Here is a 26,957-nt window from a genome sequence, read left to right as displayed (position 1 = left end):
AAAATATATATGTAAATAAATCATAGTTTTTTTCCGCTCGGGCGATGTTTGAAAGGTGATTTAAATTCTGACTCTTCGATTATTAAGATTCTAGGGTGATCAGTACTATAGCCATTGTATCCACAAATTTTTGTAATCCCTTTAGTTCTAATAGAAAATAAATGGGTATCAGATATAGCACTGTAAACAGCTTGAGATTTGATTTTTCTTCCAACATCAACAGTTTTATTCACGACTCCTTCGTACATAATTTCAAAGTCATTTTGTTCGCAAAGTTTTTCATAACTTATGTCCCATGTTGTATAACCTTGTTCTGCATCTAAACATTTTCCTTGAGAATATATGCAAGTTATTCCGTTCCGTAAGGTTATTTGATCATTTTCAAAATCAATTGAACTTGTATAGTCGTACAACGCTATCTCATATTCGAAATAGACCAACGCGTCAACCCAAGTATATTGCGGCGTACTGTAAGTTCCACCTTGGCAAGTACTTCCTCTTACGTAACCAACGACAAGTATTTCTCCAAATGTTGTAGTGTTGCGTTTCAGTTCGCTAATCCTATGTTCGTTCGTTATATGTAGAGTGTTCAACATATGAGTCAATCTGCACTCTTCGGCTGTAAATTCTTTAACTGAATGAGAATAACTATTTTGATAGTCGGACGTATGCGAGTGCATACCACAGTGTCTTATGCTTCGTTTTAATATAACTTTGCACTGAAATGCTTGAGTTGTCCCTCTTGAATTCTTTTGTAATACTTGTATTGGAATTTCTGATGTCGTTAAATTATTGGTTGGTGGTGAGCATGAAGCTACATCTAACAAGGAATTTCACCTCTGGGTTTGTGCAATCGTACGCAATCAAACCAGGTGATATTAACCCAAATACTGGACATATTAATATTATTAGCATCATTATTGCTAGAGTTGTTAAATTCAAAGTGTTTCTTGACTTATGCTGTCTACGGTCACGTGTTTTTTGTTTACAATATTTATAATCTTCGAAGCTTGATTGGGGTAATGGATCGTTTAAATCCTTGGAATTACTTTCTTGCACAATAGTTATAGCATTCAGGAAGGAATTGGAAATGTCTTTGTCACACCTTTTAACTACTTTGTCTTCTTTCGTAGGGGACCTTACGTCTAAAACTGATAGTTTTACAACTGGTTTAATTATGTTTCCTTTTTGAGTTTTGATAACGACGGATCGAATTATTCCATCTTTGGCACGTCTAACTTGAACAACCAATCCTTTAATCCACTTTCCTTTTCTTTCTTCATCTGGGAATATTACAACATCTCCCAGTTCAACGGGTTTCGTAGGTTCATGCCACTTCGATCTTTTTCCCAACGTTGGTAAATACTCATTTATCCAGCGTTCCCAATACATTGTTGCAATCTTTTGAACATGTTTCCACTGCTCTCGTGTAGCTTCTGCCTTAGACACATCATTTAAAGATGGCTCGGCATCTCCTGAACAGCCTAATAAAAAATGATTAGGTGTCAAAACCTCATCATCTTCAGATTCCAATGGAATATGTGTTAATGGTCTACTGTTTATAATAAACTGAATTTCTATCATCAATCCTCGCAGTGTATCTTCTGGAATAGTTGATTGCACAAATGGCATTATACTCTTAATTTATTTTACCATCCTTTCCCAAACTCCGCCAAAATGGGGCGAGGATGGAGGATTGAAGAACCATTCTATACCATCATCTGCCAATCGAGATTAAATTCTTTAAAGTTCATTATTTGCACCAATAAAATTGGTACCGTTGTCGCTAAAAAGTTGGGATATCTTTCCTCTTCTGTGAATCATATTTTTTAAACAGACAAAAAATGCATCTGTAGTAAGATTTTTAGAAATCTCAATATGTACAGCCCTTGTCGATAAGCAGGTAAATATTGCTCCCCATCTTTTTTCCACTCTTCTTCCAATTGACACATTGATTGGTCCAAAATAGTCGACACCTGTATATGTGATTGGTTCCACAAAGGGATTTAGTCGACATTCTGGTAAAGCGGCCATTTGTGGACAATTCGGCTTAGCGTAGTCATTTTTGCATTTTTGGCATGCATTTTTAATTCGTTTTATGGAAGCTCGAATGTCTATGACCCAATATTTTTGTCTCACTGCTACGATTGTAGCGTCTAATTTTCTATGATAAAATTTCAAAATTAAATTTGTTACATGATGTTTCTTTGGAAGGATAATAGGATATCTCGTTCCATAAGGAAGTATCAATGCGTTCTCAATCCTTGATTTTGACTTCATTAATCCATCTTCATCAAAAAAAGGTGTAAGTTTTCTGATTGAACTGGATCGATGAACTGTATCTTGCAAATGTAATCTTTTCATTTCTTCTGGGTAAGCTTCCCATTGAGTTTTTGATATCAAAATTCGTTCTGCTTTATCTAGAATTGATTTAGAAAGAATTTTTCATACGAATAGTTTCCAATTTTCGCCTTTAAAGTTTCAAGATAAATTAATACTCTTCCCACTGCACGCTTTGCACGTTTCCAGTTTGAACACCATTCAATATTTATGAATTCAAATTTAAAAAAAATTTCTTCTTTCATAAGATTAACAAATTTAAGATCTTCTTTCGTTTCTAGTCTGGTTGGTTTAATTGGCCAAACATTTTCATCGTGTTTCAAGAATGTGGGGCCATTCTGCCAAATAGAATGGTTATCAACTGCTTTTGTTGCTTCATCTGCAGGGTTGCATTTGGAGTTTACCCATCTCCATTGTGAAATTGTAGTGCTATCTAGAATTTCGCTTATTCTGAGGCCAACAAATTGCTTATAAGTTCTTGGATCTGATTGTGTCCATGATAAAACTACTGTTGAATCAGTCCAATATACGACTTTATCTATTTTCAAACGAATTTCTTTTAAAATAGTATCAGTTAGTCTAGTTCCTAAGACTGCAGCCTGTAGCTCGAGTCTTGGAATTGACAAAAGTTTTGTTGGAGCTACTCTAGCCTTTGCTGTTATTATGTTTACATCAATCTCATTTTCAGTAATTGTCCTCATGTAGACAACTGCTGCAAATGCTCTGTCTGACGCATCCACAAAACTATGAATTTCACGTCTTATTGGTTTTGACAAATACGAATAACATCTGTGAAAACTAATATCTTTAAGTTGTTTTAATTTTTCAACCCATTTCACCCAATCATTGTATAAGGGCTCTGGAATCTTGTCATCCCAATCTATTCCATGTTTCCATAGATCTTGCATCAAAATTCTACTTCTTATTGTTATATTTGATATTAATCCTAACGGATCATAAACGCTCATACTAGCGGATAGTAACTGTCTTTTTGTTGGCCATTCAAAAAGATTTTCGTTCTTCACTCTATATTTCAAGGTATCATTTTCGGTATCCCAGTAAACTCCTAAAACTTTTTCAAAATTTTGGTCATTGTTTCCTAAATCAACTTCATTACTGTGCATTAGTTTTGAGTTTGGAAGTGATTTTTTTATTTCACTAGAATTTGACACAACATTTCTAATATCAAAATGACCATGTTCGTGTATTTTTATAACATTTGTTATAGTTTCAACAGCTTCTTCAATGGTATTAAAACTATCGAGATAATCATCTACGTAATGATTATCTATTATTGCTGTAACTGCTGTTGGATATTGGGTCTCAAATTTTAAGGCGTTTTGATTTTTAACATATTGTGCACATGATGGAGAGCACGTAGCTCCAAAAGTCATCACTTGCATTACATATATAATAACATTCTCATCGTCAGAAAATCTAAATAGAAAAAGTTGAAATGGTTGATCTGCTTTTCTAATTTTCATCTGGTGGAACATTTCTTTAATGTCACCACTGATAGCAAATATTCCTTCTCGAAAACGCATTAGAATTCCTAACAATAAAGCTGTTGCATCTGGTCCTGATAGCAATTTAGAATTTAAAGATTCTCCTTTGACTTTGGCAGCAGCATCGAACACTAAGCGTGGTTTAAGTGGAATTTTATTTGGGTTTATTACTGTAAAGTGTGGAATAAAATAAACATTTTTAGACATTTCAGAAATATCCTTGTCGGATAGCTTACGAATGTATTCCTTTGTTTCATATTCAATAATTTTATTATTATACCATGTTCTAAGAGCAGGATTTTCCCTCATCTTTTTCTCTTGACCCTTCAGTCTACTGAGAGCATTTTGATAACTGTATGGAAAAGAAATTTCATCTTCCTTCCATAACAGTCCAATTTCATATTGCCCATTTTCATATTTAAGGGTGTTCTCCATAATTTCTTTTGCTCTTTTATCTTGTTTTGAGATTAGTGGTGCAACTGGAGCTTTGACTCCAAATTCTTCGGTATAAAAGTAATTATACATCAATTCTTTGAACGACCTTTCTTCACTGCCATCGTCACTTTTGATTATCATAACGAATTCCGCTTGTTTATTCTTAAGTTTTTCAGATCCATGTATAACCCAACCAATTCTAGTTTTATTAGCAATTGGTTCATTGAATTTTCCTGCACGTGAATCTAAAGCTTGTATTAAATAAGCATGTGGCAAACCTAAAGAAGTTTTGGCGATTCATTCTTGTAATCGCTGAACTCAATATCATTAAGATATGAATATCGACTGATCAATTCATTCTTATTGATAGATTGTGTAGGTAGAGACATCCTCTTAATCGTCCGTACATTATTTGGAAGATATGTTTTGCCTCCTAATCCTTTAATTCGTACAGATATTTCTTCGCTATCTGTGTCCTCTTGCTCTGTACCATTTGTCCAAGACAATGTTAAGGTTCAATTTACTTTGATGCTTTTTGGAAAATTTCAAAAGCAGTTTTTTCCGACGCATTATTTCAGATTGCAAAAAGCTCGCACTATTCGATTTCTTTTGATATTTTACACAAAATGACGCGAGCTTTTTGCAATCTAAAATAATGCGTCGGAAAAAACTGCTTTTGAAATTTTCCAAACAACATCAAAGTAAATTGAACCTTAATGGTTTATTTTCGCCCTGTATACCGAGTTCTTGTTTTACGTCTTCTAAAATTAAGGATACTGACGATCCTTGATCTAAGAATGCCAAAACATTTATATGCTTATCACCATTCTGCAACGTTACAAGTATAGTCTGATAATATATTTTTCCTTTTTTCTTTTCGTGGAAGTTTAATTGTTTGACTTCAGGCATTTTTGAAGATTGACTTCCTGTTGATTCCTTAATTTCAGGAACCAATGAAAACTTTTGTACATTTTCATGTAACAATGGATGATGCTTTATCTTACATCGATTTACATTACATCCTTTTGAACTAAAACAGTTCTTTGCTTGATGATTTGAAAAATTACAACAAGCAAAACAAGCCCTTTGCTTAGCAATTATTTCCCTTCTTTTGCCCACATTCAACTTCAAGAATAAAGGACATTCTGTTGTTTTGTGCTGTTTATTGCATGCAAAACAAGGTACGTATTTTTTTTATGTTCAAAATTCATGTGCGTATTGATGCGATCTTTATGTTTAATCTGTTTTTCTTCTTTCACAACAATTGATGACAATTCTTGTGCTATTCTTTGTTGAGGTTGCAACCACTTCTTCAGATCTTCTAATGTTGGTGGTTGATAAGGATTTAATACTGTTGCTTTATCTTTACGCTCCAGCTCCTTCTTTACCCAATCTTGTCGTAGATTGAATGGTAATTTGTCTAAAAGTTCGTCTATGAAGCTTTGATCATATAAATATCCATCTGTTTCCATTAGTTGAATATTGGTTACTAGATTATCTATAGCAGTAACAAATTCTATCATCGTTTTGGGATTATCGATTCTTGGATTCTTTAAATTTACGACTTCTTTCCTGAGAAGTTTATAGATTTTTTGTGTGTTTCCAAAGTTTGTCTTTAACGTTTCCATTATTTTGTCAACATTTTTGCTGTCCAATAACAGTGGTTCAACAATTTTCAGAGCATCTCCTTTCAGATGTTTCTGAAGACGAGTCAAATTTTCTAAATTAGAAAATCCTCCTTCTTTTGTAGTTTCAGAAAATGAAGTTTCAAATTTCGACCACATTTTGAATGATCCATCAAAATAAGGCAAATCCATCAGAGATTGCCTTGCAATAATTTTTAACATTTTATCCGATTTGTCAGATGAGCATCCACTAGCAGAATCCTGACTGAATGTTGTCGACTTGAGGCTGTCAACTAGCTCTTTCATAAAAGATTGATGAGAATTCATCATTTCCAAATTTTGTTTAGTTTGAGTATTTTCAGAGGTTCGCTTAAAGGCTTGAATCTCCTTTTCCAGTTCCTGAATGTGTTTCAACGATTGTGTGCATTTTGGGCACGACCAAAACTCTGTTTTAGTTGGAGTATGATCGAGCCGCCTCACACAAGGAATGTAGAACCATCTGTCGCATTCATCGCAACAGACCATGGTATCCATGTTAGCCTTGTCACATAATTGACAATGGCCATTTTTATTTTGAACGTATTTTATCTTTGATGCCATGATTAATATACAATTTTCCTTACCTTATAAGTAGAAAAATATATATATATTTTTATGCTAAACGCCTAACTCCACCGTCCGTTGCGTCCTTGGGTTTCGATCCTGGTTTGTTGATAATGCCTAGTTCGACCGTCCGTCGCGTCCTAGGGCTTTCGATCCTTGTTTGTTGATAATGCCTAGTTTGACCGTCCGTCGCGTCCTAGGGCTTTCGATCCTTGATTGTTGATACACCAAAATCTTCTGTCTAGGTGTTTTAGTCCGTAACTAGGACTGTGCACACTCTCAAAAGTTCAAATCGCTTTCGTCCTTAACTAGGACTATTTGTTACAATTCACTTCCAAGTCCGTAACTAGGACTTTTTGCTCACAAATCACGTAGTTACAAATCCGTAACTAGGATTATCACTTTAGTTCACGGTTATTTTCAAGTCCGTAACTAGGACTACTTCACTTCACACCAAAGAACTATTTTTCAAACTCCTCTCTGGAGCCACCATTAAAATGTGTCAGTCGACACCAAACTGATTAAACAAAATAAAGGAGTTCTTTTAGTTCCTTAATCAACCTCTCACCGTGAACTTCTCTAATGTACTTATATATTTCTTAAAAAATATAGGTTTATATAGGGGAAATGACGGCTTCGGCATGCCAGACTATTTTTGGCAACCCAAATTAAAACACTTCAGCTTCAATTTGACTATATTTTTACCACTGAGAAAAAGCAATCCAGCAAGGTTTTCTTGAAATGAAACACACGCACTACAAATTGTAGCTGATTTCGAGTTGCCGATAATAGAACAGCAGATTTACATGCACTTCAAATGGAACGGTTGCCGAAGAAAAACTGGTTGCCGACAATACTCGCTCTCACTAGAGAAGATTGGAGCTTTGTAAAAGCGTTTCAAAACAGTTTTTAACAATTCTTTCGACTAAAATTGTTAGAGCAGCTGGCAGCAAAAGATTGTAAACAAACCAATACTGCATGTGTGTGTTCCTTAGAGAAAAAGGGTATAGAAAGAAGGTCGCTGCTTAGGTTGCCGAGAATACGTAAATTCCCCTAGATTTTCTTAAAGCTAAACAATACAAATTTTCTACCTACGATTATCTTACGGCGTCCTCATCGGGAACAACGGCTGGGTTTTATTATCTCGTCTATGCTTATTCTCTATCCGAGCTACCCGCTCATGGTGTATTTTGAAAAATAACAAAGGCCGATTTATTTCACATGTTTCTGTTGCCTGATTTTATTTCCCTGTCTGCCACGTCATTCGAAAAGTCTAGACATAATAAACACAGGATTTTCCAGACTGGACGATCTACATGTGGTCTGTCAGCGACACCCACGTAACTAATTCGTGAAGTTGTCGAGTTTCCATGAGAAAAGCTCATATATTTCTCAGACAACAAGTTGCTCAAATAGTTGTTCATAATTGGTGAAAGCCCACTATCTTGGAGTTTATCCGAAAGGACATCGATACAAACAGAATCAAAAGCCCCCTTAATGTCCAAGAAAACTGAACCCATTTGCTGTTTTTGCGCATAGGCCAGTTGAATTTCAGTTGAAAGCAACGCAAGACAGTCGCTCGTTCATTTGCCTCTCCGAAATCCAAATCGCGTATCTGAAAGTAAACCATTCGACTCGACCCATTTGTCTAGACGAAAAAGAATCATTTTCTCCAACAATTTCCGTATACAGGACAGCATCGCGATGGGACGGTACGAGTTATAATCCGACGCGGGTTTACCGGGTTTTCGAATGGCGATAACTCTTACTTGCCTCCAATCATCCGGAACAATGTTGTGCTCCAGAAATTGATTGAATAAGTTCAACAAGCGTCTCTTCGTGACGTCTGGGAGATTTTTGAGCAAGTTGAACTTGATTCTATCCATTCCTGGAGCTGAGTTGTTACATGAAAGGAGAGCAAGTGAGATTTCCACCATCGAAAACGGGGAATCTATTTCGTTATTACCCGACGGACGATCACGAACGTTGGTTTGAACCGGTACCGAATCCGGGCAAACTTTCCGCGCGAAGCTGAAAATCCATCTGTCCGAGTACTCCTTGTCTTCATTAATAGGTGATGACGCGTTTCGCATTCTCCTGCCGACATTCCAGAGTGTTCTCATGGAAGTCTCTCGCAACAAACCATCGACGAACCGATGCCAGTATCCGCATTTTTTTGCTTTAATTAAGTCCTTAAAGGTTTTCTCGAGGTCGGTGTACCGCTCGAAATCCCCGACCTTACCGTGTTTGCGGAAGCGTTTGAACGTGGCGGACTTCTCGCTGTTCGCGTCGGTGCAATCCTTATCCCACCACGGGGTGGGAGGTCGCTTGCGGACGGAAACACCCGGAACACGTTTCGTCTGTGCTCGCAGCGCACAATCGATGATGACACGCGCGAGAAAGGAGTACTCGTCCAGCGGATGAAGTACGTCAGCCGATTGACTGGCATCAAGAACCGCGGTCGCGAATTTTCGCCAGTCAATGTTTTTCGTAAGATCGTACGCGATGTCTACCGAGCGAGTAGAAGATGAACCATTGGTAATAGAAATTTTGATTGGAAAATGGTCACTACCGTAGGGATCTTGAATTACTTTCCACGAGCAATCCAACGATAGTGAACTCGAACAAAGTGAGAGGTCTAATCTGCTTATTTTTGCTGGAGGTTTGGCTACTCGTGTTGTTTCCCTGGTGTTCAGAATTGTCATTTTGAAGAAGTCGCACATGTCGTATATCAAGGTTGAGCGGTTGTCGTCGTACAGTTCCCCCCAGCCTGTACCGTGAGAGTTAAAATCTCCCAAGATCAACCGTGGCTCCGACATAGCCGTTCAGATATCAGAGAAACTTTGACGAGAAATCGCAGTTCTCGGTGGAAGATATACTGAGGCAATACTGAGGCATTTACCTCGAATGTTAACCTGACATGCAACTTCTTCAATGCCTGTCACCGAAGGCAGATCGATTCTGTAGAAGAAATGGAGCTTGTTGATCCCCAGAAGCACCCCTCCATACGAATCCGCGCGGTCAAGGCGAATAATGTTGAAATCGTGGAAAGCAAGATCGTTGTCTGAAGAGAGCCATGTTTCACAAAGGGCAAATGCATCAGAAAGTGAGTTGTTAACTAAAAATTTAAATGTGTCAAGTTTTGGCATAAGACTTCTACAGTTCCACTGAAGAACAGAGATCATATCCCGACCTCATTCGGAGAATTATCCATCAAAGGATATGATCGATGCAAGGAAGGATCACCTAGAAGCTAGTTGCTTCCAGGGCGTCACAATATCAGCTTCAATCAACCAAATCGATGCGACGAAGAGACTGCTGGCTTTCTTTTTCTGTTAAAGTCGAACAGCTTCGCAGCATTCTAGAACCTCAGTCGGCGTGCACAAACAAATGTTCAATCGCTTGTCTCTCTTTCTCCCGTCGCTCCATTGGTCTTCCTTTCAAGCTTCGGTGTAACGGATGCGCGAAAGAGCGCTCGACTTTGATAGTTTTTTCTTTCATGAAACACATCAACAGAGGTTTCATGACGTATATGACGGAAAATGAAATAACACATTTAAAGCATTTCTCACGTGAAAACACGTGAAGATTACACGTAATATTTTTAATTTATCTTCCATCCATATATTTATCTAAAAAAAATGATCAAAAACGGGACATAACGCATTTTAAACAAATTGAAAGATCGGTGATAGAGTGTTCGTGAAAGGGGATTGAAAGCCATAATGAGGTTCGTTTAACTAGAAAATCGACTTTAGTTACATTGAAAGCGATGAGCAAAGCAACGACGGGAAATTCCACAGCCAGCGTTTACTTCTAAGCGTGCTTCTTTTTCACTATCATTTCTTGCTGATAGTCTAGCTACCCGCATAAACGCGAACCATCACATGACCTTACCGATAATGGTTATAATCCCTGCTAAACTTTAACTGAAATGGTTATGGTACTTTACATGAACGTTTGTGTGATAAAGTTTTAACCTTATGTATTATGGTTTTTTGGAAGCGGACTTTACAAATAATGGGTTGTTAAGAACCATTACCATTCCAAATTCTTGTTTTCTCAATAGATTTTCGGAAAGAGAACTATATTAGAACGTTTTTACTTATGGTTTGAGAACATTAATGGTTATGGTTATGGTAGTCAGTAAGGTCCATTAATGGTTTTGTATTATCGCTCAACTTTACGTGAAATATATCGTGAATTGGTAATCAGTAATTTACAGGCAACCAATTCGCGATATATTCCACATAAAGTTGATCGATGTTACAAAACCATTCATGGACCTTACTGGTTACCATATCCATTACCATTAATGTTCTCAAACCATAAGTTAAAAGGTTTTAGTATAGTTTTTTTTTCCGAAAATGTATGGAGAAAACAAGAATTTTGAATGGTAATGGTTCTTAACAACCCATTATTTGTAAGGTCCACTTCCAAAAAACTATAATACTTAAGGTTAAAACTTTATCATTAAACGTTCGTGTAAAGTTCCATAACCATTTCAGTTGAAGTTTAGCAGGGATTATAAACAATTTTAACCATTTTAGGTAAGGTCAATTTATGGTTCGCGCTTATGCGGGTAGGCGTTATAGAAATGAAGCGTCACACGTATGTATGAGAGAAAAAAAACACGAGTTCATTTTAGAGCTTCGAAAATGTAGAGCCCTGGTTGCTTCAAAAGATTTTTCACCATTGGCAGCTGTCTAGGAGTGTACTACGCACGGAAAATACCATCGGCTGTCCCCTTGATCGATGCAGCAAGGATTGTGGAACATGTTGTGCTGCCACTGTATGCGAGATCTATCAACCACCAGAAATGCCAGCGAGAGAGCACAACTACAGCCACCGAGCCGAAGAGAATGTAAAAAGGGAGAAAATATGCACTTTATATAGGTCAATAGTCTAAGGGTAAATAAAATATTAATTAGATAGAGAAGAAAAAAAGACTTCAGATAGCCAGGTCGATAGATGGTCACGGGACCGAATTTGTGATGTAGCTAATAAGTTTTAAAATAAATGTTAGATGTATAGTGTAGTGTTTTAAATAAACTGTTTGATGTTTAATAAATGTACTTAATAAAAAGTGAATTGTGTCGTGAAAAGGAACCGGAATTAAAAAATTCACCACGCCGGAAGAAATCCCAAGGAAACGGTTCTCTGACCGTATAGGAAGGATCCTCCAATTCCACCCAAGGAGGAAGAACCAGACCCCAGGTACAACATTTGGTCCTTCGAACCGGATCACCAAGGAAAGATCATCCCAATTCGCCAATACCTGATACGATCACAGTGGACATCCGCCATTGGAAAGCAATTAGGATCGCTAAATTGCGCCATCGACACAATTCGCCATCTCGCTCGCTATTCTTGGTGACCGATCGCCATCGTGAAAGGATCACAAAGACACTATCAGCCAACCATTCTGCACTTTGAGGACAAAGGAGAAAGCTGGATAAGGATTCACTGATTGGTCCCACAGGTGGGTACACATTAGTAATATGTCCAGCCGGAGCTTGGATTAAATTATTTGCTAACACTACTCTTCTCCGTACGAGCACTACACATATTGCACTATCGACCAACATCAACGGCAAGCCAAGGGAATCAATTCTGTTCACCAACAATCTGCACTACGGATCATCCGTCAACCAAATCGTCTATTCAACCAACGGGCAGGCCGCCCTGGTTTGCCCAGGTAAATAAAAGCACAGTTGTATGTCCAGCCGTTGCCTTAATTTGCGGACATTCTACACACAACATCGTTTTCATTTCCATGAATGCACCTGAATCATCACTGGAGCAAACCAAAACAAACTGCTGCATCAATTCATCACGAACAGCAGTATCGTCACTTACCACTACTATTGCTGTTGAATCGATCACCATCCGCAAGCGCGTGACGTCATCGTTTGGGTAAACGATTGCATTTCAATCTTCAATCACTTTCACCATCATCACGAGATTCAACACCACCAACAACACTCGCGAATGCATCGCATTGCACCTCTGGTCATCACGCGACGGAATTAGTTGCACAGGTCAGTTAAAAAATAACACTTATCGCACTAATTAGTATATGACCAGCCGATGCTGGACCATTACCGAAACTACATTTGGCACTTTCTATTCCTCTTTGAACACTGATGTATGGTTGTGTATGCGTGGGCGATATCGAACATTTGATTTTGTGGGACGTGTCTTCGAGGGGCGCACCGAAGCATTCTCAGCACGTTCTACGCATTAAGGAACAACAGTTGTGATCCCGTGAATAGCCGGCACTCTGTTTTATTGCAATACCACTATCGTGAATTTTTCTCCCAGGTAAAATTAATGTAGCAGTATATGCCCAGCCGAGGCATGGGATTTGGTTGCTTACTACATGGTTATTTCTCCCTCGCGAACCTTGATACTGGCAATTGACCAGAAGGTCCCGAAGAAACGAGCTCAACTTTTTGGCTCAGCTCTGGTACTATCTTCGGTCCCAAGCTAATCGATTCACCCCTCGAAACTTAGGAAAATCCACTAACCCCTCATTTTATCTGTCAAACTTTCATAGCGAATCAAAACAAACATAGTGTAGTACTGGAATTTATACTAGAATGGGGTACGTTAATCGATTTGCTTGGGACCAATAGGCTAGTTAAGTAGTAAGCCAATTTGAAATCGTTAGTTTCGTATTGATTGTTGGTTGTACATACTTGTAGAGGGGACACAGTCTTCTGTTGTGAAGGTAATTAGCTCTACAGTGTATGTCTAGCCGAGGCTAGACGTCAATACGGAATACTACAACTGCTTTCGTTTTTCATTGAATCTTGCAACAAATTCTGCTGCACGATGCCGAGGACGACTACAGCGAAGAAGGAGCAATCCCTCAGGCCGTTGGAAACATGTTCAAGCAAATCTATAAGTTCGCTGAGTCAATGGATGAGCAAACTTCAGCTTTTCAGGTGTCAGTTAGGTTGGAAAAGTTAGAAGAATTATGGGAGGATGTCAATGAGGCTATAGTTGACATAGAATCGCATGAAGATTATTCCGGTGAAGATGGTAAATGCGCTAAGGAGAGGTCAGAGTTCATTCAGCACTACTTTGACGTAAAATCTTCATTGTTGGAGAAAGCAAAGGAATTAGAAGAGGTCCCCGCCTTAAATCAATCTCGCGTTTTGGACGTAACGCAGTCTACGTTAGAACACGTTCGGCTCCCACAAATCAAGTTGCAAACCTTTGACGGCAACATCGATGAGTGGTTGAGCTTCAGGGATTTGTATACCTCGTTGATTCACTGGAAACCTGATTTACCCGATGTCGAGAAGTTTCACTACCTGAAAGGATGCCTCAGTGGTGAAGCCAAGGCTTTGGTAGATCCGCTGTCCATTACAAAGGCGAATTATCAAGTGGCTTGGGAAACACTAACAAAACGTTACAACGACAGCAAGTTACTTAAGCGCCGCCAGGTCCAAGCGTTATTCAAGCTACCTTCGTTGGCTAAGGAGTCAGTGTCCGAGCTTCAGTCCTTGTTGGAAGGATTCGAGCGTATTATTCAGAACCTGGATCAGCTTGTTCAACCGCAGGACTACAAGGATTTGCTGTTATTGGACATTCTTGGTTCTCGACTAGATCCTGTGACGCGCCGAGGATGGGAAGAGTATTCAGCTTCCAAGGATCAAGATTCCGTTAAGGATCTAACGGAATTTCTCCAAAAACGGATTCGGGTTTTGAGTTCGCTTCCATCCAAACCTGTCGAACTTAAGGGAGATTCGGCAGCATTTTCCAAGAAGAAGTTCCCCGTCGCACGAACAAGTCATAACGTAGTACAAGCATCTGGTGGTCGATGTGTGGCTTGTTCAGAAGTTCACCTCCTATACCAATGTCCGTCCTTCCAACGTTTAACGGTGTCCGCTCGAGATAAGCTACTTCGAAATCACTCGCTTTGTCGCAACTGTTTCAGACGTGGGCATCAGGCTTCCGAATGTTCATCTCGCTTTGTTTGTCGAAACTGCAAGGCGAAGCATCATACAATGGTCTGTTTCCGATCTGAAAGGAGCGATGGAACAAAAGGGAATGCGGCACAAAAATCTACCCAAGCAGATAATAGCAATGCAGTTACGGCGGAGCAAAATCCAAAACCAACTACTTCTTCGGCTATGGGAGCAGTGTCATCCAATATGGCACGCCGTCAATCTTCATCTGTACTGCTTGCTACAGCTGTCGTCTTGGTGGAAAATGATCAAGGGATCAGTTTTCCTGCACGGACCTTGTTGGATTCAGGGTCAGAGTGCAATTTCATGACCGAAGGATTGTGTCAGCGTTTGAATATCCAACGAAGGCGTTCGGATATATCCGTTCTGGGGATAGGACAATCCAATACGCGGGTAAGGCACAAGATCACGGCGAAGGTTAAGTCACGAGTTTCCGGATTCTCTCGTGATATGGAATTCCTCATCCTACCGAGGGTAACAGTGAACCTTCCAACAACAGACGTGCAGGCGACAGGTTGGGAATTTCCAGAAGGTGTGGAATTGGCAGATCCAGCATTCTTCAATTCCAAGGCAGTGGATATGATTCTCGGAATCCAGTACTTCTTCGCCTTCTTCAATACAGGCAATGAAATCCAATTGGGAAATGGATTTCCCACACTAACGGAATCAGTATTTGGCTGGGTGGTATCTGGTTTGGTAAATACTGATAATCCAAATCCAAGGTTTTCCTGTAACATGGCAGTTACAGAGGGTCTGGAGGAAATATTAACTCGGTTTTGGGCCTGCGAAGAAATCGAGTCTCCGAACAATTATTCACCAACAGAGGCAAGGTGCGAGGAGCACTATAGTCGTACGGTACGACGTGGTACAGATGGTCGGTATACAGTCTCACTCCCAAAGGACGAAACCGTGCTAACAAGGATGGGCGAATCAAGGGATATCGCATTCCGCCGTCTTCAAGGGATAGAACGACGATTGCTTCGGGAACCAAGGCTACGAAAACAGTACGACAAATTCATGGAGGAATACTTGGAGTTAGGACACATGCGCAAGGTGGACGCGACCGCAGAAGGAGATGCAAGCCGATGTTATCTACCACATCATCCAGTAGTTAAGGAGAGCAGCACCACCACCAAGGTCAGAGTAGTATTTGATGCGTCTTGTAAGACCAGTTCAGGAGTGTCTCTCAACGATGCGTTGCTGGCAGGGCCAGTAATCCAGGACGATCTACGTTCTATAATTCTGCGATCTCGGATCAGGCAAATTCTGATGGTAGCTGATGCGGAAAAGATGTTCCGTCAGATTTGGGTAGACTGGTTCGACATAGTATTCCAATACATACTGTGGCGCAAGGATTTCAACGAAAGAGCCGAAACCTACGAACTCTGCACGGTTACATACGGTACGAAGCCAGCACCGTATTTAGCAACACGAACTCTCAAACAGCTGGCGATGGATGAAAAAACGCGGTTCCCCATGGCAGCAAGGGCAGCCATGCAAGACGTCTACATGGATGACGTTTTGACGGGTGAGGATGATGAGGATACCGCGAAGCAGCTACGAATTCAGCTCGATCAGATGATGGAGAGCGGAGGATTTCGTCTGAGGAAATGGGCCTCTAACTCAGCTGCTGTGCTGGAAGGCATACCGGAGGACAATCTGGCGTTGTCGAAGGAAGGGATACAGCTTGATCCAGATCCAGCTGTGAAGACTTTGGGACTGTTATGGCTACCAACAAGTGACGTCTTCAAATTCGAATTCAAAATCCCAGAGGTCGGTCCTAATGAGCAGTTGTCGAAACGAAAATTATTATCAATGATCGCAACTCTATTCGATCCACTGGGATTAATAGGAGCAGTGATAGTAAAAGCAAAAATCTTCATGCAGCGTCTATGGTGCTTGATGGATGAAGAAGGAAGGAAACTGGGCTGGGATCAACAGTTGGCGTCCAAGGAATGTGAGGAATGGCTGAGGTTTCACCGACAAATTCCGCTATTGAACGAGATAGCGATTCAGCGTTGCATTGTACTGCCGAAGGCAACATCCGTTCAACTGCATTTCTTCTCCGACGCTTCCAAATTAGCATATGGAGCGTGTGCGTACGTGAGAAGCATTGACGCCTTGGGAAACTGCCTTGTGGCACTACTCACATCGAAATCTAAGGTCGCTCCATTGAAATTGCAGTCGATCCCTAGGTTAGAGCTATGTGGAGCTCTGCTAGCAGCACAACTGAAGGAGAAGTTGCTGAGTTCATTGAAGATCGAGACAGAAACATTCTTCTGGGTAGATTCTACCTGTGTGCTACAATGGTTGAAGGCGATTCCCTCAACGTGGACTATTTTCGTCGCCAATCGAGTAGCCAAAATTCAACACGCAACAGAAAACTGCATGTGGAATCACGTCCAAGGAGTGGAGAATCCAGCGGATCTGATTTCAAGAGGATTGTTACCAGAGGAAATTGGAGATAACCAGTTATGGTGGGAAGGCCCGTCTTGGCTGAAACAAAAGCAGGACTGCTGGCCGAACCAATCGGCAGAGATAGTTTCCGATGAAGTTGAAGAAGAGATCCGTAAATCTACTGTGCACTTTGCTACATCGAAACCAGAGGGATTTGGAACCACGTATGTTAGAAGGTTCTCGTCATTCGCCGATATGGTCTGTCGTATATATATTACGTTTCATGGAAATACTGAGGAAACCAAGGAATAGTTTGACATTTCCCGAATTTCCAACAGCAGAGGAACGTCGTAAGGCGGAAATAGCTGTCATACGATGTGTACAACGTGAGGAGTTCGAGAAGGAATGGAAGGCGCTAACCAAGAAGGAACCGGTAGCAAGGAGCTCATCACTTCGTTGGTTCAATCCACAATTGTCAAGGGACAACGTGATACGAGTTGGAGGAAGACTAGAGCATTCCCAAGAATCTGATGAAACCAAGCATCCAATCATACTTCCAGCAAGGCATCCTCTGACCAGATTGTTCTTCCAACATTACCACCACAAACTCATGCACGCTGGACCACAGCTGCTTATAGCAAACTTAAGGCTACGGTACTGGCCGTTGGGAGGTCGAAACGTAGCACGTGAAGTTGTACATGATTGCTTACGATGCTTCCGTACTAAACCTAACGCAATTGAGCAGTTTATGGGGGAACTGCCAGCCGCTCGTGTGACGGTAGCTCGACCATTCTCAAGGACAGGAGTCGATTACTTCGGACCCGTCTATTTCCGGCCGGGCCCTCGGAGGACAGCGGTGAAGGCATACGTGGCACTATTTGTTTGTATGTGCACCAAGGCAGTTCATTTGGAGTTAGTGACTGACCTATCGACGGACCGATTCCTGCAGGCATTTAGGAGGTTTATTGTCAGGCGAGGGCGCTGTACGGATGTATATTCCGATAACGGAACCAACTTTGTAGGGGCCCGTAACAAACTCAAACAACTATTTGAGCTATTGAACAGCAAGGATCATCAGAAGAAAATGGTGGACGAATGCGCAAAGGAAGGCATAAATTGGCACTTCAATCCGCCTAGTGCACCACATTTCGGTGGGCTCTGCGAAGCGGCAGTGCGATCCGCAAAGATTCATCTGCTGAAGGTTCTAGGCGAGACCGTTGTTTCTTTCGAAGACCTTTCTACGCTCTTAACCCAGGTGGAATCATGTCTGAATTCTAGACCTCTGACACCTATGTCAGATGATCCAACCGATCTAGAACCTCTAACACCCGGTCATTTCCTTGTGGGCGGACCTTTGCATCAGCATCCAGATCCAGATTATACCGATGTACCAATGAACAGCCTGCATAGTTGGCAACTCATTCAGCAAAAACTCCAGTTATTTTGGAAACGTTGGAAAAGCGAATATTTATCGCAATTACAAGGAAGGGTCAAAAGATGGAAACCTGCCATTCCAATATCTGTAGGAAGGCTCGTGGTGATAAAGGAGGAAAATACACCGCCGCTTCGTTGGAGAATGGGTCGCATACAGGATACTCACCCAGGAGCAGACGATGTAGTTAGAGTCGTCACATTAAAAACCGCCACTGGATTGCTGAAGAGACCCGTAGAGAAGATTTGTATGTTACCAACTTCGCGACAACCACATTTCTTAATACGTCAAACGATCAGCAGCCACCCATCCTGTGTTCGAAGAGGTCCATTTCTTTCTTTTCAGAAATTCCGGAATTTCAGGGTGGGGAGTATGTCTAGGAGTGTACTACGCACGGAAAATACCATCGGCTGTCCCCTTGATCGATGCAGCAAGGATTGTGGAACATGTTGTGCTGCCACTGTATGCGAGATCTATCAACCACCAGAAATGCCAGCGAGAGAGCACAACTACAGCCACCGAGCCGAAGAGAATGTAAAAAGGGAGAAAATATGCACTTTATATAGGTCAATAGTCTAAGGGTAAATAAAATATTAATTAGATAGAGAAGAAAAAAAGACTTCAGATAGCCAGGTCGATAGATGGTCACGGGACCGAATTTGTGATGTAGCTAATAAGTTTTAAAATAAATGTTAGATGTATAGTGTAGTGTTTTAAATAAACTGTTTGATGTTTAATAAATGTACTTAATAAAAAGTGAATTGTGTCGTGAAAAGGAACCGGAATTAAAAAATTCACCACGCCGGAAGAAATCCCAAGGAAACGGTTCTCTGACCGTATAGGAAGGATCCTCCAATTCCACCCAAGGAGGAAGAACCAGACCCCAGGTACAACAGCAGCACTAAATTAATAATGCTCCTCGTTGAGTCAGAGATATTAAATATACTGAAGAAGCTATCCACAATACCAGAAAACGTGAACATGGGGGCATGTTCTTGCTGATTATTCAGCTGCTTTTCTGGTCGAAAAACTGGGACATCTGGGGTTTTAGATGATCCTGCAAGTGACGGAAAGTTCTTGTCATAATTGCAAGGTTGAAAACCCGGTGGAATGGGCTTGGGTGCATTTCCGTTACCTCTTTCACCTCTATTTTTCCAAGGTGGAAGGGTGGTCCCTACGAGTGGCCTTACGAGGCTTTTCGGTGGTGTGTTTTTTTGCTCGTTTTCTCGTATTGCCTTTAAAGACAAACGGACTACCCTCACCGGCCTCTGAGTCAGAGTCTAGATCATCAAATGGCAAAATGGAGAACGTGTTAATGCTTTTTGGTGTGGTCTGAGAAGATGGAGCGGTATTCTTCAAGAGTTCTGCTATAGTTCTCTTGGAGCGAGCTTGCAGAGACCGCTTAATTTTGTCTCCCTGCTGTTTATACCTCGGGCAGTCAGTCAGGGTATGCAGGCTCTCCTTGCAGTACACGCATTTTGGTGGAGCACCGCAAGGGTCCTCTTGATGTTGCTCGTCACACTGATCGCAGCGTGGTTTATTCGAGCAGTAGTCAGATGTGTGACCAAGTTGTTTACATTTCGAGCAGTTCATTACCCGAGGTACAAACAGACGTACAGGCAGCCGAACCTTGCCAATAGCGACGTAGTGAGGTAACGCTTGTTCTAACTGTCATTCAAACGCCCCTCGGTTGCTGCGATGGGTAAAAAAGCTACGAAGAGAGAACGACGACGAACAGCAGCGAAGTTTTACTTTTAGCATTCTACTGCAGAAGAGATAGTTGTCATTTAGACGGAAGAGAATAAAGTAGTAGATAGTAGCACTGAGTTTTAGTTGGTTCCGTTCCCAAGATCCGAAGTGTCACAGTGGGTGACCGTCGTGTTCCGCCGTTTCCGATTGTATAGTGCCACAGTGTGTGGAACCGTATTGCCTTTATGTCCGTTTGGTCACAGAGTCACAGTGTGTGGCTGCAGTGCAATCTTGTCAAAGAGATTACAGTCCCGCCAATGAACCTCGTTTTTCCGTTACAGTCCCGAACAAAATTTGGTCCTACGAACCGGATAGCAGTGGACCTTTCCCAAAAGCTGCCCTATCCAGCTTTGTGCTACGTGTAAAAGTGGGTTCCGCCTTCCCAACGTAAAAAAGTGCATTTCCGGCGAACCTTGAATCTTGCTCAGCCAACAAGTATCCATGTGTGTCTGAAACATTTCACAAACTTTGTAACCTGTTTGATGCCGTTCGACAACTACTACGTCGTGAATATAGCTTCGTCGAAAGCTCCGAACGTTTCGAAGAGTGTCGCCCGGGCGCGTGTATGTGAAACAAAACTTTTGTCAGTTTCTTCTATCTGTCTTGTTGACAAAAATATTCGTTTATCGATCAGTTTCGCGGTAAGTCGCGTTATCGCGTAGTGATAAAAACAAAATGGATCAGGACACAAGCGAACTGGATCATCAGACTCCAAAAGCGAAGGGGTCCGTGCAAGTGCCAAGGCCTCTGTTTTTGACATCGACGAGCAAATCATTCCATGGATATAGTTACTGGGAGCTTAATGGGGATCCAGAAACCATAAAGCAGTTGAAAGCAGTTTTCCGGCAGCGCAACAAAATCTATCAAAAGGTGGTGAAGATGGAAAAAGTATTTTCGGATCGTAAAATAATGAGTTTGGCGCAACTCAACGTCATGTCTCGGAATCTGACAGCAGCTTACACGGAGTTCAGTACGTTCCATAGCCAGGTGTTATCGTTAATTCCGGATGAAGACCTCAATGAACAGGAGGATGAATACGCGATGTTTGAAGAACTGTACAATTTCGTCTCCGAAGTTGTCGAGGAGCTTATTTTGGAAGCCAAAGGTGCAGCTGCCACTATTCCCACCGAAAAGCAAATCATTATCCAACAACAGCCATTAAAAGCACCAATTCCTACCTTTGATGGTAGTTATGCTGCATGGCCAAAGTTCAAAGCCATATTCAATGACCTAATGTCCAAGTCTAGAGATAGTGACGCCTTGAAACTTTATCACTTGGACAAGGCGCTGATTGGGTCTGCTTCTGGAATGTTGGATGCAAGAACAATCAACGAAGGAAATTACAATCAAGCATGGCGAATTCTGACCGATCGGTATGAAAACGAAAGAGTGATCGTCGAGTCCCATATCCGAGGATTGTTTTCCCTGAAACGAATGACGTCAGAGTCTTCTAAAGATCTTCGTGCGTTAGTTGATGAAGCTACGCGGCATGTAGAAAACCTTCGCTTTCTGAAGCAAGAACTTTTGGGTGTATCCGAGTACATGGTTGTCTTCCTTATTTCCAAAGCCCTTGACAAATCCACCCGTAAAGTTTGGGAATCAACATTGAAAAAAGGAGAGTTGCCGAAATACGAACCGACCGTCCAGTTTTTGAAGACTAGATGTCAGATATTGGAGAATTGCGAAACAGCGATATAACCACTGTCATCGCAACCGACCAAGCCTGCTTTTGCGTCGAGCAAGCCTCAAGTTCAGAAGTGCTACACGAACGCTACGACCCTCATCAAGCCACAAATGGCCAACGCCGATCGATGTGTATTTTGCGGTAATCAGCACAAAAACTTCCAGTGCGATGTCCTAGGCAGTCTTCCAGTAGCGGAGAGACTTGAAAAAATTCGTACAGCAGGTGTGTGTTTCAACTGCCTCAGGAAAGGGCATCAGTCGAAAGAGTGTCCATCGTCGAAGACCTGTAAGAAGTGTCAGAAGCACCACCACACGTTGCTACATGGAGACAAGGAAGGAAGCATGAAACAGGATGCAACAACGAACGTGTCGATCCCGCAAAAAGCCGAAGAACCTTCAACGTCAGCCCAAGAACCGGTATCAGTGGAAAATTCGACGGTTTCAACATCTTGCTCTTGCAATTATTCCCAACCAACGAAGACTGCTTATTTGCTCACTGCGGTAGTACACTTGGCGGACTCAGCGAACTAGCTTCATCCGTGTCGAGTATTACTCGATAGTGGCTCCCAAGTCAATTTTATTTCAGAAAAGATGGCTAATTTGCTTGGCCTACCGAAACAACCGGCAAACGTCCAAATCACCGGAATTAGTGCAATCCGAACGCTTGCACGCGAGAAGATCAACGTACAACTTCACTCTCGAGATAATGCGTTTCATGCTAGGATGGAGTGCCTAATTACTCCAAAGGTAACCGGAACCTTGCCAGCTTTCAAGATTGATGTGCGAGATTGGAAGCTGCCCAGTGAAATTGTTTCGGCCGATGTAGATTTTCACAAGCCGTCCCAGGTAGATATGCTGACAACATTTCTTTGATCTGCTAAAGCCTGGCCAAATTCAGCTCGCTCCTCATCTGCCGCAGCTACGTGATAGCCACCTCGGCTGGGTTGTGGCTGGCGTAATAAACGACAGAGATGCTCCAACCAGGACAGCAGTACACTCCAATACGGTGTCAGTCAGCGATATTGAAAAAATGATGTACCAGTTTTGGCAGATTGAAGAGGTTCCCAACGTTGCCAAGCATTCAGCTGAAGAACAATACTGTGAGGCACATTTCCTGTCGACTCATCGTCGTGATCATACCGAAAGGTATGTGGTGAAGCTTCCATTCAAGGATAACGTGGGTCAATTGACCGATTGCCGAGAAATCGCGCTGAAGCGGTTTTTGCTGTTGGAAAAGCGTTTTCTGCGAGATCATGCTCTCAAGGCGCAGTACGTTGAATTCATTCGTGAGTACGAGTCACTGAAACATTGCCACCAGATAAATGAAGCCGACGACCATCCGGATAAACAAAAATTCTATTTGCCCCATCACGCAGTACTGCGGCCTGAAAGTTCCAGTACTAAATGCCGTGTCGTTTTTGACGCTAGTGCAAAACCTTCATCGTCAGCATTGTCATTAAATGATGTTCTACATATGGGGCCAGTTGTCCAAAGTGATTCGTTTACCATAACGATTCGTTTTCGGAAGTATAAGTTCGTATTTTCTGCCGACGTATCGAAAATGTACCGACAGGTGTTGGAGGACACGTGTTTTCTGCGGATTTTTTTGGAGAGAAGACTCATCGCTGCCATTACGAGTACTGGAGCTCAATACGGTTACGTATGGTACAGCTTCAGCGCCGTTCCAAGCTACTCGATGCCTTATCCAACTTGCCGAAGACGATTCTAGTATTCTTCCCGAAGTAGTTCGGATTATTAAGGAGGACTTTTATGTGGATGATGTGCTTTCAGGTGCAGATACCATCGATAAAGCCGTCGAATACTATAAGCAGTGGAAATCATCACTGGCTGCAGGAGGCTTTCCATTGACCAAGTGGTGCTCTAACTCAAGGGAATTTCTCCAGCACGTCCCACCGGAAGACCAAGAGAAGCAGCAATCGATTCCAGTATATGGAGCAAACGAGTTGATCAAGCTTTTGGGACTCATTTGGGATCCGAAGGCTGATACTTTCAAAATTGCAATCCCACCTGCCTCATCGTTATCCAACGCCAATTGTGCCACCAAGAGAACCATCTACTCTGAAGTGGCAAAGCTTTATGATCCCCTAGGTCTTTTTTCTCCGGTGATCGTAACTGCCAAACTCCAAATACAGCAACTGTGGAAATCGAAGTTAGGATGGGATGATCCAGTGGAAAAGGAGTGTCAGCAAAACTGGAACGAATTCCGGCAAGCACTACCGCAACTAGCCCTTATCCAAGTTCCGAGAAGAGTAACAAGTGATAACGCAGTATCCTTCGAGTTGCACGGATTCGCAGATGCGTCTGCAGTTGCCTAAGGTGCTTGTTGTTATGTACGAAGTGTTTTCCCGAATGGATCTGCACAGCAAATCAAAGGTCCATGACCTATCGATTCCCAGGAAGGAACTGTGTGCAGCATTACTTTTGACTCGTCTGATGCAAAAGGTGATTTCAGCGATGAAAATGGCATTCGGTGAAGTCGTGTTATGGTCCGACAGCACCATCGTTCTTGCGTGGTTGAAAAAAACCGTTAGACCAGCTCCAGATTTTCGTGCGAAACCGTGTAGCGGAGATCTGTAGTATCACGGCGGATTATCAATGGAAGTACGTAAGTTCGAAGAATAATCCAGCTGACATCGTCTCGAGGGGGCAGTTACCTGAAGCTCTTAGCCAGAACCGTCTTTGGAAACACGGCCCAGAATTTCTAACACATCCAAACTATGAAAAGGAGATAGCAGAGAGCATTACGCCTGAGCCACTTCCCGAAATGAAGATCGTTGTGACAGCACTAGCCAAAGTGGACACCTCTATGTTCCAGTTCTTGCATCTCTACAGCGATTTCCGCAAGGTTCAGCGAATCATGGCGTATGTTTGGAGGTTTTTAGATAACTGTCGCAAGAAAGATCCGTGTCAACGAGTGAAGAAATCGTACTTAACCGTCTGCTAATTACGCCAACCAAGCGATGAAATCTTTAGATTTGTTCAGCATACTCATTTGAGCGACGAGATCAAGCTAGCTTCGTCAGGCGAATCATGTAAGAGAATTGGTAACCTACGTCCAGTATACATGGACGGTTTACTTCGTGTTGGTGGACGTCGGGATAAGTCAGCATTGCCCTTTGAATCTAAGCATCCTATTATCACAAACGAAGTGACAGACGGAGCGGCTCGAAAACTTTGGTGACTAACCTGCTATTGCAATTTTTCAGTGTACCACATGGCAACACCACTACTACTGGATTGTACCACATGGCAACACTACTATTGGATTGAAATAGCATTTTCACCAAATGTACTAGAATATTTTGGTTCTATCTCTTTCACTCTACTCAAAACTGAAATGCATAAAAAAAATGACAAAATGATACGCACTCTTTGCACGCTGTCAAAGAATCATTGTACACAAAATCAGCTTTGTTCAAATCAAAACAAAAAAACTAACCCATCTGGTGGATGATGGCACAAGCTTCCAAGAAAATTCTATTACAGTGAACCACATTATTTAAATGGATTTCTTCGCCAGTAAGTCGTCTGTCACTTCGTTTGTGCTATTATCCTGCCCGATAAGGATCCAGTGGTAAGAATGTTTGTCCGAACCATGCACAGGGAGCTCCTCCATGTTGGAGAGACCGGTTTGATCAATGCCATCCGGCAAAGATACTGGCTGCTCAACTCACGTTCTACCATCAGGCAGGTAACACGCAGCTGTGTGAGGTGTTTCCGTACCAATCCGAAAGACACTACGCAGCTCATGGGAAATTTGCCACAATCAAGAGTACGTCCATCGCCACCGTTCGCTGCTACAGGTGTTGATTATGCGGGCCCTATGTGGGTTAAACAGGGCACGTGCCGTGCCAAACTAGTTAAAGCTTACGTGGCGGTATATGTTTGCATGGCTACAAAGGCCATCCATTTAGAAGCGGTTTCTGATCTGAGCACAAATGCATTCCTGGCATCATTGAAAAGATTCGTCAGTCGTCGAGGTTTAGTACAGCGGCTTTATTCCGATAACGCCACAAACTTTAAGGGAGCGCATCATGAAATGAACGAACTCTTTGTACAGTTCACGAATCAGAAAATGGTCCAGGGAATCCACCAGTTCTGCCAAACGCGTGAGATAGAATGGCACTTCATTCCGCCGGACGCTCCTGAGTTCGGTGGACTTTGGGAGTCGGCGGTAAAATCAGCAAAAACCCTTTGAAGAGAATCATTGGAAATTCCAAATTGACGTTCGAGGAGTTTGCGACCGTTTTGGCAGAAATTGAAGCAGTATTAAACTCACGTCCTTTGTTCGCCATCTCAAACGACCCAGCTGATTGCAATGTAATAACTCCAGCTCATTATCTGATCGGTCGTCCACTTATTGCCCCTGCCGAATCATCACTGGAAGACCTCAACGTGAACCGTTTGGATCGCTGGCAGCACCTGCAATAATTGAGAGATCATTTCTGGAAAGCTTGGAGTCGTGATTATCTCAACACTTTGCAGCCTCGTAAGAAGTACTTGAAGACAGCGTCGAATATCCGAGTGGGAATGGTTGTGTTGCTCCACGAAAAAACGCAACTGCCTCTTAGCTGGAAGTTGGGACGAATTTCTGCAGTGTACCCAGGAAACGACGATTTAGTGCGGGTAGTTGATGTGTTCTCCGATGGATCTACGTATCGCCGTCCCATTACAAAGATCTCGATTTTACCGATCGAGGACAATGTCCCAGATGCGGAGCCTAGAGAAAAATGTTGAAATCTTCATTCCAACGGGGGGTGTATGTTCTAACTGTCATTCAAACGCCCCTCGGTTGCTGCGATGGGTAAAAAAGCTACGAAGAGAGAACGACGACGAACAGCAGCGAAGTTTTACTTTTAGCATTCTACTGCAGAAGAGATAGTTGTCATTTAGACGGAAGAGAATAAAGTAGTAGATAGTAGCACTGAGTTTTAGTTGGTTCCGTTCCCAAGATCCGAAGTGTCACAGTGGGTGACCGTCGTGTTCCGCCGTTTCCGATTGTATAGTGCCACAGTGTGTGGAACCGTATTGCCTTTATGTCCGTTTGGTCACAGAGTCACAGTGTGTGGCTGCAGTGCAATCTTGTCAAAGAGATTACAGTCCCGCCAATGAACCTCGTTTTTCCGTTACAGTCCCGAACAACGCTGAACCCGAAAAGGTCACACGAAACGAGTTTGACAAGGAATAA

General features: G+C 42.0%; 1 protein-coding gene across 1 annotated transcript in view; it reads left to right on the top strand.

The window, feature by feature from the left end:
* Positions 1 to 26,957, top strand: part of LOC135708102 (uncharacterized) — a 62,724-nt gene extending 35,767 nt beyond the window's left edge. The window contains exons 4-6 of the mRNA XM_065230044.1: positions 13,628 to 17,056; positions 17,223 to 17,339; positions 26,902 to 26,957. Of these exons, the coding sequence (XP_065086116.1) occupies positions 13,628 to 17,056; positions 17,223 to 17,339; positions 26,902 to 26,957 (3,602 nt within the window). The remainder of the gene's footprint in view (positions 1 to 13,627; positions 17,057 to 17,222; positions 17,340 to 26,901) is intronic.

The sequence above is a fragment of the Ochlerotatus camptorhynchus genome, unplaced genomic scaffold (genome assembly GCF_037179485.1).
Source record: "Ochlerotatus camptorhynchus isolate MF236.1 unplaced genomic scaffold, CSIRO-AGI_Acam_v1.1 ptg000327l, whole genome shotgun sequence".
In the NCBI taxonomy this organism is placed as follows: Eukaryota; Metazoa; Arthropoda; class Insecta; order Diptera; family Culicidae; genus Ochlerotatus; species Ochlerotatus camptorhynchus.
The sequence above is the reverse complement of the archived record's forward strand: the minus strand, read 5'-3'. Positions and strand labels throughout refer to the sequence as shown.